The sequence below is a fragment of the Alternaria atra genome (assembly GCF_907166805.1).
Source record: "Alternaria atra isolate CS162 genome assembly, contig: 21, whole genome shotgun sequence".
In the NCBI taxonomy this organism is placed as follows: domain Eukaryota; kingdom Fungi; phylum Ascomycota; class Dothideomycetes; order Pleosporales; family Pleosporaceae; genus Alternaria; species Alternaria atra.
This window is the reverse complement of record NW_025091319.1, coordinates 598,063-613,181: the sequence shown is the minus strand read 5'-3', so window position 1 is coordinate 613,181 and position 15,119 is coordinate 598,063. Positions and strand designations below refer to the sequence as shown.

Genomic DNA, 15,119 nt, shown 5'->3' with positions numbered 1-15,119 from the left:
CATCGCTACAAGTCGGCTGCCCAGAACCCCAACAACGCGCGCGGGAAAATTTCTGCTACCCAAATCGCTATTTTGTCGTCGATCGGCCTCTTTCACCTTCCGACATCAGGATGAGAATCGACCATTGACGTGCGTTTCCAAAGGTGCGATAGTACCTAAATGTGGGGTTTAGCGAGCTCCAAAACTTTTTGGCTACACGTGAGGACGTCATTGGTCTTTGGGTAGAAAAGGGAGCCCACGACACTATGAATCATCGTTTGAATTCGATTCCACGATACCCCAATCTTCTTCTATAATCTCGTGATTACTGTGTTAATACACGGGTTGCTAATCACAGCAAAGTTGAAAGCAGACTTTGATACCAAATTCGGAAGACTATCGGACTAACCCACAAACGAACCGCCCAAACTCACCCCTCATACACCACACAGTCATGGCTACCCAGGACAGCTCCCTCGACATTCAGTCCCGCATATCAACTATGAAGGCTCAATCTGGCGCCACCATTTTCGATGCGTACCAGACTTCTCTCACAGGCCGGTACTGCTCGGCGGAGATGTCGCAACTCTTCTCGCAGCGCAGCCGACACTCGATATGGCGCAAGTTGTGGCTGTTCCTCGCAGAAGCAGAGAAGGAGCTGGGAATTGAGAACATCAGCGACGATGCGCTTAGCCAAATGAGGGAGCATCTGACTGTTACAGATGAGGATTTCGGAGTTGCCAAGGTCGAGGAGAAGAAGAGGAGACACGATGTTATGGCGCATGTACATGCTTTTGGACAGGTCGCTCCGGCTGCAGCGGGTATTATTCATTACGGAGTATGTTCTGATGACACGGAGAGATGGAATTATGGAAATCCAAACTAATCCTTCACAGGCAACAAGCTGCTACGTAACGGATAATGCTGAACTCATCCTTATGCGCGATGGTCTGGATCTTCTCATTCCCAAGCTCGCCAAAGTCATCTCCAACCTCTCAGCTTTTGCTCTGAAATGGAAGAGCGAGCCTACTCTGGCTTACACCCATCTCCAGCCCGCTCAGCTCATTACCGTTGGCAAGCGAGCAGCACAATGGGCACAAGATCTCCTCTTCGATCTTGAAGCCATTGAGCTTGTCCGCGAGACTCTGCAGTTCCGCGGCGCTCAAGGAACCACGGGCACACAAGCCTCCTTCCTCGAGATCTTCAACGGCGACAGCAAAAAGTGCGACCAACTCAACGAGCTGCTCTGCAAAAAGGCCGGCTTCCCCTCCTGCTACGCCATCTCCACACAAACCTACACCCGCAAAGTCGACCTCATCATTGCAAACGCCATCTGCGGCCTCGGCGCCTCTGCCCAGAAGATCACAGGCGACATCCGCCATCTAGCCGCATGGAAAGAACTCGAAGAGCCGTTTGAAAAGGACCAAATCGGCTCGTCAGCCATGGCCTACAAGCGCAACCCCATGCGCTCAGAACGCATCTACGCTCTCAGCCGTGAACTCATGTCCAAGCCAGCCTCATTCGCAAACACCCTCTCAGACCAATGGATGGAGCGTTCGCTCGACGACTCGGCAATCCGCCGCATGGACATACCAGAGATGTTCCTCCTCGCCGACGCTATCCTCCTCTCCCTCGACAACGTAACGTCCGGCCTCGTCGTCTACCCCAAACGCGTCGACGCCCGCGTCCAAGAAGAACTCCCCTTCATGATCACCGAGTCCATCATCATGCGTCTCGTAGCCAAGGGCGAATCGCGCCAGGAAGCCCACGAGCAGATCCGCGTGCTCTCGCACCAGGCTGGCGCGCAGGTCAAGAACGAGGGCAAAGCCAACGATTTGGTTGACAGGATCCGGAATACAGACTTCTTTAAGCCAATCTGGGGCGAACTGGATACTATGCTTGATAGCAAGCTGTATACGGGACGGAGCGAGGAGATTGTGGAGAAGTTTTGTGGCAAGGGCGGTGTGCTCGAGGCCAAGTTGAAGAAATACCAGGAGTACATCGAGGGGGCTAAGGTTAGTGAGCTGAACGTTTAAAATCAGGATGTGTGAATGAGAAAGAGAGAGAGAGAGAGAGAGAGAGCTGAGGATTATGAGCGTCCTTTGAGGAGTCGGGTAAATTCATTCGAGTTAGAGAAAAGTAATCAACTTACAAGTATCCGAATTGAAGTCCCTACTACTAGGTTGAAGACAAAGAAAACAAAGTCGTATATCATTCATCATCCCATATATATGTGCCCTCGGAATTACTCAACTATGCTAATTCTATGCCCAAACGCTGATATGCCAATGCCAATACTGCAAGAATACTCTATACGACGCTATGCCAATATGCCAATGAAATACCACGACTCCACCAAAACACCCTCCAACAAGCACCAAGTAAAAATAACAACGACTAATGTCTAATTCCCTGCATCCACCGATCAATCTGATCCCGCTGTCTAGGATCCATAGGTGGGCCCATCATACCCATATTCATGCCCATGGGCATCTGCATACCGCCCATTTGCATGCCGTTCATCTGCATTGGCATCTGCATGCCCATAGCATTCATTTGCATAGGCATGCCCATCATAGGGTTTTGTTGCATCATGCCGGGCTGCTGCATGCCCATTTGCATGCCCATCTGTCCCATCATGGGCTGCTGCATACCGTTCATTGGCATGTTGAGGTTGGGTTGCGACATCATGCCCATACCCATCATGCCTGGTTGAGGGCCCATGATGCTCATTCGCTGTTGACCATTCATCATCATGGGGTTCTGAGCGTTTTTGTAGGCTTGGATCTTTTGGCCAAGGGGTATGTCATCGTCGTCTTTTTGGTTGTTACCCACACCCTTGAGCAGGGGGTCCATGGAGCCGTAGCTGGAGGCACGCATGGTGGCTGTAAGACGTTGCTGTTTCTTGCGCTCTTGATCGAGGACGTTCTGGTGCAAGAGGCTTCCTTGGGGGAGGTGAGAGACAAGCTGTTCATTTGACACTTTGCGGGCTTGGTTGTGCGGATCGATGGGGTTGGCAGCGAGGATGTCTGCAAGACTGTTGGTAGAACCGAGACCAGGACGGTGGGCAGATTGCGGGGGATGTTCACCTCGGGCGGCGGCTTCGGCTTGGAGGCGGGCTCGGCGCTGGCCGAGTGTTTCTTCTTCTTCCTCCTCTTCCTCAGCAGCAGGCGGGGGTGCAACAGGTGCATCTTTTGGCTGCTCCTGACCAGAGGCCTCTGGGGCACCGAACTTGGTCATCATCTCAGAGGCAAAGTCGTCACTCACTGTGCTTTTACGCACGTCGCCAAGCGCTGTCTCACGCTCTCGCTTTTCCTTGATGCGACGCATGCGGTCAGCCAGTGACTCGCCTGGCTCCTCATCCGAGTCTGGCTCAGGGGTTGTGATTGTGGGAAGGTTGAGCTGGCTTGTAGACGCTCCTAGATATTGAGTACGCCGCTGATTTGGGTCAACGCCGAGTAGCCTGTTACGTCGACTACTGAGGGGTTCTCGGTCTTCCAACTCTCGCTGCTCGATAAGACCCATGCTCTTTTGTCGCATTTGTGGAGGTGCAGTCTGCTTGTAGAGAACGCCAAGGGGCACATCATCGTCAGAGTCTTCTTCCGGTGGTGCCTCCCAGGCGAGGTTGACCTTCTTGCGAATTCGCCGTTGCTTTTCTGCTTCAGCCACGTCATTCATCTGCAGCAGAGTTTGGCGACCATCAATCAATCCCTGTTCCATCAAGGTTACGTAGTTCATCTTCCTAGTTTGCTGTTTTGCCTTGCGTAGCTGGAGTTCAGCAAGAAGTGTCGTCGGTGCGCCGTATTGCGGTTCTGGCTCGCCCTCCTCTTCACTCGATTCCTCTTCTTCGCCGGCGTCTTCTGGGTGACCGTCTTCGAACGAGGGCCGCGAAGCATCGGGGTCATGTCCATCCGGTCCTCGTGCGTCTTCGTCACGCTCCTCCAACTGATCACCCAGGCTCATCCGACTCTCGCTTGCTTTGACGAGCAGCAGATTCATATCAGCTGAGCTGTTTCGTTTCTTCAACTTCTTCAAACGCTCTCCCTTCGCGTTATGGTCTGTATCCAGCAGATTGAATGAGCTTCGTCTTCGCGTCTCTTGCAGTGTTGGTGGAACTTCCGGTAATTTCGAACTCTTGCGCTTGTGCTCTGGTCCGTACACTTCACTGCCCACATGGCCAGCAAACGGATGGTCAGTGAAGGCAGAGACTGGCGCATTGGCAGAAGCATCCAGGATGCTTTCAAGCGTGTCTTCCGCAGATTCTCCCTTGACGGCAAACTCTTGGGTAGGGGCAGCTCGATTATCAAAGTAAGCGCTCGCTCGTAGTTGTGGTGGGAGAGCCATGAGACTTTGCCGGCTCTTCCTGTCTTTAGGCTTCGAGTCCATGAGATTATCACCAAGCAGCGGCATCGACTTCCTATGCTCCGTCTGCTGCATCGACTCGAACAATTGTGTGCGGCGTTTAGCTTGCTGATTCATGTTAGGTAACTGTGATAGACGCTTTGGCAGGTTCAGCATCTTGGGCACAGGAGCCGGATAGAAGACCATGCCGTCGTCTGGTGGCGGTGCACCTATCGAATGGACGCTCGGGTTGGCTCTATGCATAAAGGACTGGTTGGACGAATGTCGGCTATGGACATGACTACTCTGCCGGCTGTGATGAGACGGCTCAGGTTCCTCTTCGACAGTGTCTGGACAGTGGACACCGTCAAAGTCCTGCCATAGTGTATGTGCTTGGTGTGTAGTGTCAGTCGAGGCTGCTGTCGGGGGTCGGTCGGGGAGATCGCGGTGGTCTGTATACTGGTAATGTGTATCCTCGTGCGTGAGCTCGTCGGGTTCGGGGTGTCTGGGTGGAGTGCCTAGATGTATACTGTTACGCAGCTCTTCTGGCAACCCGTTCGCAACCTCATCGAATATGCGTGTAAAGGACGAGACCTTTCGTTGCGGAGGCGACGCAGAGCCGCGCTCTTCATCATTTCGTCGTCCGTCGTCCCGTTCCTCCTCGACTTCCTCAGGGTGTACAATCTGTCCAAGACGCGATGCCTTTGATTCCGAACGTTGGCGCTGGACGGAATTCGAGGGTTTCGGCCAGGGTCCCGTCCCCGAGCGCAGAGAACCGGCGGGCGAGGTGATGTAACCACCCGGCGAGTATCCGCCCCATCTTGCGTTTCCATTGAGGTCTACAATTGAATTGGCATGCGAGCTGATTGAAACGCCGCGACTCCGGGTACTGGCCTGTCTGGTGGGCTCGTCGGGAGAGTGTATGTCGCGCAACGACGAGCGCCGACTGTCGGTCAGCTTCAATTCAGAATACGTCTTTCGTATCTCCTCCTGCAGGTCTGAGCCGGCCTCGCTCATGCGTTCGGCATGTTCTTCCAGGCGTTCGATGTTGCCGATATACGCCCCTTGTAGCGACTGGAGATCCGGAACCGGATGGCGGAGGTCGACGTCAGCCTTGGGGGAAGTCATGGCCGTAGACTTGCTACTACCGACTTTGGAAATGGTCAGGAGTCTCTACTTGACTGCGGCACAACTATGGTAAAGGAGACTTTTGGCGTGTTTGTTGCACCGACCCGGACATGGGTAGAGGGTGATCGACCCCGATCCCTTCCAAGAATAGCACGCAGCACGTTACGGCAGGAGCGGCCGAGCCACCCAGGTTTAACGGTTCTTGGCGCTGTCACCTAGAATTCGCGACCGAACATCCTTTTCGACACCATCACCATCACCACTTTTACCCCACGCGCCTTCACCAACAAAGCCAAGCGCATACTCGCTTCTTTCATCCCAGACTTTTGCGACCCCGGTTGCGACACCAATTCTGCGACAAGGCATCTTGCGCGCGCCAACTCCTTCGAATCACCAACTATCGACGCTCAATAGTGCTCGTATACGAATATTTGCCCGTATTCACCATCTCGCGCGTCGCCCACCATGGACGAAGGTGGCAAGCGAAAGCACAGCTTCAGGCAGCAGCCTAACAAGAGGGCAAAGGCCGAGGATGGCAGCGCGCTCAAGTCTGGTTTTGGTGCCAAGATGCTGGCCAAGATGGGTTACAAGGGCGAGGGAGGTTTGGGAAAAGAGGGGGGTGGTATCTCGGAGCCTATTCAGGTGGTAAATCGAGGTACCAAGGGCGGTATCGGCATAGTGGCAGAGAAGAGCGAGCAGCAACGGCGAGAAGAGCGACGCAAGGCCGAAGCGAACGGAGAGAAATATGTCGACACTTCAGAAGAGGAGCGCGAAGAGAGGAAGAAGAAGAAGGCCAAGGCACGAGGCGAGACGCGAACATCGGCTCCTCGACCCAAGAAGACTGTTTTCGAGCTGGAAGCAGCTGGCATGCACGTACCGCTTGCACTGCAGTCCATCATCGACGCGACTACCGGCGCATCTACTCCCACCTCGGGCGTGTCCCTCCGCGGCCCTGATATCGTTCCATTCGAGAACTCTCTACAAGCTCGCGTGCGGAGAGACTTGAACAGTTTCTCTGAGGCATTCGAACAACTGCAGGTCGAGTCGCAGGCTATCCCTCCTCAGGAGTATGCGCTACAGAAAGAGCTAGAAGCGCTCGAAAAGCAGATGGACGAGCTTGAAGATCTGCAAGCGCGCATCGAATCACTGCGAACAGGCACGTTTGACGTTGTCTGCGAAGGACTGAAGAGCCTGCGCGCTGCTTATCCATCGAAGCCACTACACCGCGAATCCATTGCGGTTATACATCCACACTTTGCTAAAGCTATCGCGTCCTGGGAGCCACTTGAGGATGCGTTGGAAGGCATGGCGGCAGCTTTCTCTGAAATGGCGGATATCATACAGCCCAGAAGTAGGAGAGTTGCCTCTCAAGCCTATACTCACCCTTCAGAAGCATTGGTCAGCCGCAACACCATCGACGAAGAGGATAGGATCAAACGCGGCACTACATCATCATATGAGTCTATGATGCTCAAATACTGGCTCCCGACAGCAAGTTCAGCTGTGACACAATGGGACGTCAAGAACCCGCATCCCATGGTGCGCCTGTTAGAAGTCTGGAAGTCAGTCTTACCGCCATTCATTGCCAAACGAGTGCTTGAACAAGTTACACGAAAACTCTCCACCTCTATCCACGAATGGAACCCGCGAAAGTTCAAGAGGAGCCCGCACACATGGGTTGTAGAGTGGTTACCTTTCCTCAAGCCCACAGAGCTAGACCCCAAGGGATCAGGCCTGGTCGCTGAGATCAAACGCAAGATCCGACATGCACTACAGTCCATTGACCTTTCCAAAGGCCCGTTACCAGGGATGGACCAGTGGAGGAGGGTGTTTGGAAAGGGGGAATTTGACCATTTACTTACCTCTCATCTGGTACCGCGTTTGGCCGCCTACCTACGAGACAATTTCGAGATCAACCCCGCTGAACAAGACCTTGCACCACTCGAGGCTGTGTTCGCTTGGAGAGGACTGATATCAAATGAGGTTGTTGGAGAACTATTGAAAGCACAGTTCTTCCCCAAGTTCCTCGAGGTCATCCACCATTGGCTTACGAGTGAGGAAGTCGTCCTCGAGGAGGTCCACACGTGGCTTGAGTGGTGGCGGAACGAAATCTTGCAGGACGACATCAATAACCTGCCTTCGGTCGCCTCGTCGTGGAATGAGGCATACTCACTCATCAACGCGGCACATGATCTTGGCGACGCGAGATTGACAGATCTACCTCCGCCTCAGGTTGGGAGTATCGGAGCTTCGCCAGACACATCTCAGTTCTCAAAGTCCGTCAACAAGGAACCACCTCGTCCTGTGTTGCAAGATGAGGAGCCGACCTTTAAGGAAATCGTGGAAGAATTCTGTGCCGAAGAGAACCTTCTGCTGATCCCACTTCGCGAAGCTCACGACCAGACCGGTTTGCCACTATTCCGTATCACAGCAAGCGCAACTGGACGAGGAGGCGCAGTGGCGTATCTCAAGGGCGATTTTCTGTGGGTGCAGAACAAGAAAGATAAGAATCTGTGGGAGCCCACTGGTCTGAACGAAGCCCTCACTGCAAAAGCTGAAGGCAAGTGATTACCACTACTCCGAAATGCGTGTCTGCATATCCCACACCACGAGGTGCTTGGTACTGGCAGGGTAAGCTCAACAACCTCTCTTGGGCAGATATGTTTGCTAGCATTCGCTAATCCAGCATCGGTACGATGCATCCTTAGGTAGTGATAGTGATGTCGACCGCAGTCGGGCTATAATGAAGCCACCGTTATACCGTCATTTCTCCACAGCGTCTCCTGACCGCGATGATAAACGCCCGTGAGGCATCCAGAGTGCCGAAAGTTTGCATGACTGAAAGGTTGCATGAATCGTGAAGGAGAGAGGAGTAACGGCCAATGCGAGTTGCCGTCACAAGATAATCGGGGTGATGCGGCCTAATAATCGGTCCTTGCTGCAAGCCTAGTGTGTGATTTCCATTGCATCGCACAAATGTCGCGTAGAATTTGTGATCCGACTCGTTGCTTCAAGTAGTTTGTTCGGCATATGATCCTTGGAGGAGTTAATATAGTGGCTTCTGTGATTGCTAGTGTGATGGAGTGACTGTGCGCTGATTCGCATTATCGGGCGCTTAGAATAGACTTTACTGGCGAATAGGAATGCGAGAATGGGTGCGCATTTCTTAGGCTGCAGGGGCTGCCTCTTATGCATGCGGACCGTCTCTTCCCGCTGACTGTGCCTCGAGTTGGCAGATCGCCCATGTCCGGGAGGCTGGTAGTCGAGCAGTACTCGAGCGACGCTGTAAACATGTTTCTCATTTCTCGTGGTTGTTCTTAACACAACGGTGATGACTACCACGACATTAGTTGCAGCCTCTTACTCCTCAACGCGAAAGCTTTGAACGCTATCAACTGGTCTAAATAGTATTGTTAACTATCCCACCTCGTCTAGCTCGATAGAAGCGACCCCGCCTCAGCGGCTGAGAGGCTTCATCCACTGGACGCCCCAACGTAGCTCAAGAAATGGCCCAGCCAATCAGATCCAACATGCACTACCCCAAGCCATCACACCCAGTCGTCCGCTTCTTGCATCCGTCCACTTGCAGACCGCCGATCAAAGTACTTACCCACTTCCCATCCCTCTTCATATCACCATGTCGCCTCTGTTACACTCTGCATTTCACCCGGTTCCTCTCAGTCGGGAAGCGAATGCATTTGCGGCCCTAGATCGACGTTATACCCTGGACCAGTCTGAGGAAAGATAGACAGCCCTCCCTTTTCCTATTTCTTACTTATATTTCCTTGATTGTTCGAGCGGGAAACGATGCTTGAGAGAGCGCTTCCTCCAGCACTCATCTCTCTGCTTCTTGTTGCATCTGGTGTTTCTGCTGCACCTTACGACTTTCTCGACAACTATCGCGACCCCACACCAGCGGCTGACGAAGGCCCTCCTGCTTCATACCACGCTGTCCGAGACAAGAACGTTTTACCGTACGAGATCTGCGGTGTCGTTGGCGGTTACGTCTTTACAGTACTTATCTGGGGAGTCCTTCTCCTCACCGTTGGTAGAAGGATGAGACGAAAGGCACTTGACCCGCCCAAGCAGTTGGAGCTGGAACTTCAGGACAAGCCGACAAGACCAACCATTAAGACACCTGGTCTAGCATCGCCACCATTGTCGGCACGATTGTGGAGGAAGTTCAAGAAGAACGACTCTGCTGTTCAGAGTCCCGTCGTTCAATCGCCGAGCTCCTTCGACCAAAAGGTCCTCGACGCCCATAGGAATCAAGCTCAAGCTGATATGGAGCGCCTCTACGCCGCTGTCATGGACTTTGACGCCCAAAAGCATTCCTCCAAGGTCAGCATAGAAGAAACTGAGCCAGTCCCCCGATCTACGGAGCGAAGAAGACCATCAGCAATCAGCATCGCGCGACCTCAATACACCGACGACAGCCCAATATCACCTGTCAAGGCCATCTACCCACCGGGCTACTCAGACCGACCACCAACAGCACCCTACCAAGACCACCCAACCCGTGAGCACCTCCGCGCAGAACCACACCCACCCCCAAGCCCGCGCAGCATCCTATCCAAGCGCTCTCAAAACTCCAACCACACCACCACCTCAGGCAAGAACGCGCGATTCAACCTCAAAAACCTGCGCATCTCAGGCCCTATAACGAAATACCCAGGCGCAGACTCGGACGACGAAGCACGCACACCACTCTCCCCCGCTTACGCCAACCCCGGCGCCCCACCATCCCTCCTACCCAGACAAACTCACCCACCTCCCCTTCAAACTACAACGACGAATCCCTCGACCGTGTCCAACCCCTCCCGCGCCCGGCTCCGCAACGACTGGGTTCCAATGGCAACCATCCCAGTGCATTACCTCTGGCGCAACCCCCCACCAGCCAACTCAAGTCATCCCACGCAGCCTCGTCATTACCCCTCCGGTCCTTTGCCTCGCCCTTGGCCAGCCCAGGAATCCAAACAACGGTTCTCGACCGCCGCGTCGAGGCCCTCGCGCTAGGCACACCGAAAACGGGGGTTCCGTTTACGCCGTACAGTCCGTATATGCCGTTTACGCCTATTACGCCCGTCACGCCGCATCTGACGACGAGGCGCGATAGGAAGATGGAGAAGAAGATGGAGAGGAAAGGGAGGAAGGCGGGTGATGTGCTTGTGCAGAGTCCCAAGGAGATTTTTGGTGACGCTTATTAAGATGGGAAAATGGGGGTTTTTGCATTTTGCATTTGTGTATTAGCGATTTGAAGATGAAGGGGTTTGTTTTTCCCTTGTCTTGTCACACGCCGCCGGTTGGGCTGGTTGATGATTGTTTTTTTTTTCCAATGATGAAGAGACTGGATGAAGGGGGAGGGATTCGCATTCTAAGTTTATATTATGACTTTGTATCTTTATCTAGCAGAAATCATACAATTGAGATGTATACGTCAAGATCAATACTTCCTCATTCTACTTTTCCTAGAACGCATGGTGGCCGAGCGCATCTTGATTCGCGTCATCACTGTCATGTTGAGGGATAAAGTCAAGGACTTGGATCGATAATCAAGTGTACGATATTGATCACGTCTAGAAACGTCACAGAACAGCAGAGTATCAACAGGTTGCAAACACGACTGGACATCACTAGCTACTCTCCCATTAAAGAGGGTTATATTCTCCTTCTGCGCCAGGATAAATGGCCACTCTAATTTCCCCTCTGCTTAACGTCCAAACTTCTCCCTTTTCACACATCCTTCAATCCCTGCTCACCAAAAATAATAATAAACAAATACACACATGAATGTGCGACACCGGCAATACTATGCCCAATCTAACACGTCTCCAAACACCACAAACCTACACTAAAAGATGAAGAGCAGTAGTGGTAGTGAAAGGAACAGCACCATGTCCGGAAAATGCCGCCATTCCGAGGTAGCAAAATGTATCGAAATGTAAAAGTTGCCGCCAAAGCCGCTAAATGCCAATAGTTTGAGCTAACGATATCGCTTGGGATAGATCTTTGTAATGCCGTACCTTGTAGACTGGAAAATCCGTACTTGTAGAGTAAGAACAAAGGAAATTTGAAGCTGAATCTGGGATGTGATGGTAATCGGATGATAATGACACAAGGAAAGAGGACGCCAGAACGCCGTACGCTGTGATGTATGAGCAGCACTTTGGGTCGAGTATACAGATCGCGGCGATTGTGTACATGTATCGTCGGTTTGGTATTGAGGTAGCACACGGGGGCGCGCTATCTGCACCATAGTTACGAACTCTTTCGAACTATTTCGGCTCTCAAAAGTTGGCCAACCCGTTCTTCGAATGACGTTTGCTAAAGCGCTTCCTGCCCTTCATCGAGTCAGTATCGCCTTGATCTTTGCGAAGGTGGCCATGCCGCGAGGCGGGGATGTTGACGCCCTCGAGGGCGGAGTCTCCTCCCAACGTACTGGTCGGGGTGGTGTGATTTGAAACGAGCTCGTTCAAGCCTACGTCGGCAGAGTACGAGTTGGTCATGGTTTGCGCAAAGGCGTAGTCGCGCGCTTGTTCGATGCTGTCGAGCCACTCTTGGCTGGAGTACTTGCTGCCATCGGGGTCGCTGGTAGTACTTTTGGGGTCTTCGAAGACATACTGCTTCTCTTTCTGGGAGGGTATTAGTAATAATCATTCGGGCATGAGTGGCTCGACGTACTGTTTCCACGAGCCAAGCAGTAAGTCCCTTGGAATCTTGGAATGACCTCCATGCGCAGCCCGCTGAGAGTAGCGATATCTCTTCCTTCAACTTCTTATCATTCGTGCCTGCTGCGCACATCAGTACGCGTGCATTAGACGTGATCATTACAAGTCGTTGTCGCTTCTTGACCGTGTTGCCGCCGAAGAAGCGCGAGAATTTCTTGGGCTGCTCCACAGGCTCTTCCTTTCCGCCCACGGCGTGTCCAGGGGCGTGTTGTGTGACAAACATATTTCCAAGCTTCAATATCCGTTCGTCTCGCTTTGTGAGGACCGGCGACCAATCGATGTCGAGTTGGGAGGGAGGGGGTAGTTCGGTGATGATGCGTGGCTTCGGTCGTGCTTGGGGTTGGTTGGGTGCTGCTGGTGCTGATGCTGCTGGTGCTGCCGGTGTCGAGGGGCCTGGATGTGTTATTGACGTCTCCATAACAGTAGCAGGATTCATACCGTTTAGCTTAATCGGCTCCTGTGCGGGCGGACTGTAGGCTTTCAACCGCGGGGCCTTTTGTTTCCACAGACCCCTGCCCCATTGGATTCCTTCAAAGAATGGGTGGTTCTTAATGTGTTCCATGGGCAATCGCGTTAATGGATCCAGGACCAACAGCCGCTCAACCAAGTCCTTTGCAAGGGGAGGGAATCCATCTGGGAATGTGTATTCCAGGCCCACAATCTTCTGGAACGTCATATACTCGTTGGCAGCCTTGAATGGCGGCCGTCCGGCGAGCAGCTGGTAGATGATACATCCAAATGCCCACAGGTCGCTGGCTTTGCAGGCATTCTTGTCTGTGAGTAGTTCTGGTGAGACGTACTCGGCTGTTCCGACAAAGGATTGCGCGCGATCCGAGTGTGCCCCTTCCAATGGATCGCCGGTTGTCGAGCCAAGGCCGTTGTGTTTCTGCTCGAGTATCTTTGCAGTTCCAAAATCAGTAATCTTGACGTGCATTGCATCGTCGAGCAGAACGTTCTCGGGTTTCAGATCTCGATGTATTACGTCCTTGTTGTGCATGTAGTCGATGGCATCCAATATTTGCGCGCCGTAGAATCGTGTGCACTCGACGTCGAATGTGCCAATCTTCTTGAGGAAGCCCAAAAGCTCACCGCCTGCAGCCAAATCCAGGACAAAGTATAGCGAGCGCTCATCCTGGAAGGTGTAGTAGAGTCGGACGATGCCGGGGTGCTCCGTCAGTCGGTTGAGGGTGTCTTTTTCGATGTTTACGTATTTGACCTTCTTCTCCTTGATGATGTGGCGCTTGTCGAGCACCTTGATCGCGTACTCGCGCAGTGTCTGGCGGTCGGTAGCGGCCAGTACTGTACTGTAGGAGCCCTCGCCCAGTGTCCTGCCGAAATTGAAGTCCTTGACGCCTTTCTTGACCACGCGCGTTATCGGCCGTCCGTTCTGATCTAGATCCTGCCGGGTGCTTACAGCCGCGCCTTTGTCCTTCCACTCCTCGCTGCTCGATAGCGGACCGCCTTCGATGCTGTATGGGGAACTCGACAGATTTGCTACTCCTGCATCCATGGGTATCCGCCGTGAGCTTCTCCGGGGCGGGAGGGGACCGTTCATGGCTTGCATCTGCGCCGACTGGCGGTATGGGTCCCTCCTACTGGCTTCCCTGACGGGCATGGCTCCGGGCGCAACACGCGAACTCGCAGTCCGGCGCATATCTCCGGCCATTGCGTCGTCGTTGTACCGGTAGGTGCCCGGGGCAGTGGTGGAGGAAGTCGAGAGGTTAGGGTGCTGGTACATGCTCGTCGAGACCGGGCGCTCTCGCATGGGCTGCGAAGTCGGGGCCTGGCTGCGCTGCTGCTGGAGCAATGGGCCGGCGGCGTACGGGGGATACTGTGGCTGCTGGTGCTGGGCCTGGTGGGCTAGGGGCATGGACTGGCGGTGGGAGAGGCGCGGCGAGTGGGATGACGACGACGAAGTCTCAGCCAGGGGGGAGGGGAAGCCGGCCGGGGAGCCCGAGGGCGAGCTCTGGTAGGCATTGTCTCTGGGGTGGAGGGAGCTGGGGGCGACGTGTTCCTCTTCCAGGTACGAGTGTTGGGAGCGGGAATACGTGGGGTGGAGGTCCTGGGTGACGGTATTCGACGACGAGGCGCGCGAGGGCGACGGGGGTGACGTCGCTATATCGTGGGCGTGGTTGGACTGCTGCGAGGGCGGCGGCGAGTCGTCTTCGTCCGGGTTCGCGATGCGCAGTCCGCCGAGCGTCTGCGACAGACTCAGGTCGCCATTCATCGTGGCGGCCTCTGGGACTGGGCAGCAGCACTGGCAGTAAACGAGCGAGAGATGTTCTGTAGCTCAGGCACCGGCCGCGGCGCGTCAAAGTAGCCTCGATTAGCGTGCGGAATACGAGCGTGCAACGGAGGCATGGCAGGGGCCCAGAGGCCAAGTTGTGGGCGAAAAAGAACTATTGCCTGGAGTTGAGGATATGGGGCGCCCGTGACCGTGATGCTCAACCCAACGATGCCGACCGCTTGGTGATGCCATGCTCGGCAACGAAGCTGACCAACGCCGACATCAAGCTGACCCTCTGCAACATCACGACAAACTTCCTACCTTGACCTCAGCAACACAACACTACCAAATCTGCTGTCTCGAGATGCCAAAACACGTACAGAGGCACGTGCAAATTAAAGAGCACCTTTACCCTGACAATAATGGATGCAACATTGAGGACAATGGGCCCTTACATCACTAGCTACGATCATGGTAGCGATGCATTCACGTGGCATCAAGGCACGCACACTGCTAATCAATGCACCGTAATGACTGAACATCATGTCTCTAGAGCTGGAAGGCGCCGTTGTACACTTTGTCACTCGTCACCACCATCAACACTGCAATGGAGTTTCCTAGAAAACAAAACTATAATGACAAACGGTAGGTTCACTGGCTGTTACTCTTGCATTGCGTCTTCTCTCCCGTCTTTTGGACCTAATATCCCTTCAGCC

The 15,119-nt window shown here is 53.7% G+C and overlaps 5 protein-coding genes across 5 annotated transcripts; 3 read left to right on the top strand and 2 right to left on the bottom strand.

The window, feature by feature from the left end:
- Positions 1 to 433: 433 nt before the first annotated feature.
- On the top strand, positions 434 to 2,015 carry ALTATR162_LOCUS637 (uncharacterized protein; the record flags this gene model as incomplete). Its single annotated transcript, XM_043308231.1, has 2 exons — positions 434 to 817; positions 876 to 2,015. 2 exons carry the CDS (start codon positions 434 to 436, stop codon positions 2,013 to 2,015), a joined length of 1,524 nt encoding a protein of 507 aa, XP_043164166.1.
- Positions 2,016 to 2,376: 361 nt separating this feature from the next.
- ALTATR162_LOCUS636 (uncharacterized protein) lies at positions 2,377 to 5,448 on the bottom strand (the record flags this gene model as incomplete). The annotated part of the gene is made up of 1 exon (XM_043308230.1): positions 2,377 to 5,448. One exon carries the CDS (start codon positions 5,446 to 5,448, stop codon positions 2,377 to 2,379), a length of 3,072 nt encoding a protein of 1,023 aa, XP_043164165.1.
- A 465-nt stretch (positions 5,449 to 5,913) lies between these two features.
- Positions 5,914 to 8,016, top strand: ALTATR162_LOCUS635 (uncharacterized protein; the record flags this gene model as incomplete). The annotated part of the gene is made up of 1 exon (XM_043308229.1): positions 5,914 to 8,016. The coding sequence occupies one exon, from the start codon at positions 5,914 to 5,916 to the stop codon at positions 8,014 to 8,016; it is 2,103 nt and encodes a 700-aa protein (XP_043164164.1).
- Positions 8,017 to 9,255: 1,239 nt separating this feature from the next.
- Positions 9,256 to 10,464, top strand: ALTATR162_LOCUS634 (uncharacterized protein; the record flags this gene model as incomplete). The annotated part of the gene is made up of 1 exon (XM_043308228.1): positions 9,256 to 10,464. One exon carries the CDS (start codon positions 9,256 to 9,258, stop codon positions 10,462 to 10,464), a length of 1,209 nt encoding a protein of 402 aa, XP_043164163.1.
- Positions 10,465 to 11,735: 1,271 nt separating this feature from the next.
- On the bottom strand, positions 11,736 to 14,403 carry ALTATR162_LOCUS633 (uncharacterized protein; the record flags this gene model as incomplete). The annotated part of the gene is made up of 2 exons (XM_043308227.1): positions 11,736 to 12,080; positions 12,130 to 14,403. 2 exons carry the CDS (start codon positions 14,401 to 14,403, stop codon positions 11,736 to 11,738), a joined length of 2,619 nt encoding a protein of 872 aa, XP_043164162.1.
- Between the last annotated feature and the right edge of the window lie 716 nt (positions 14,404 to 15,119).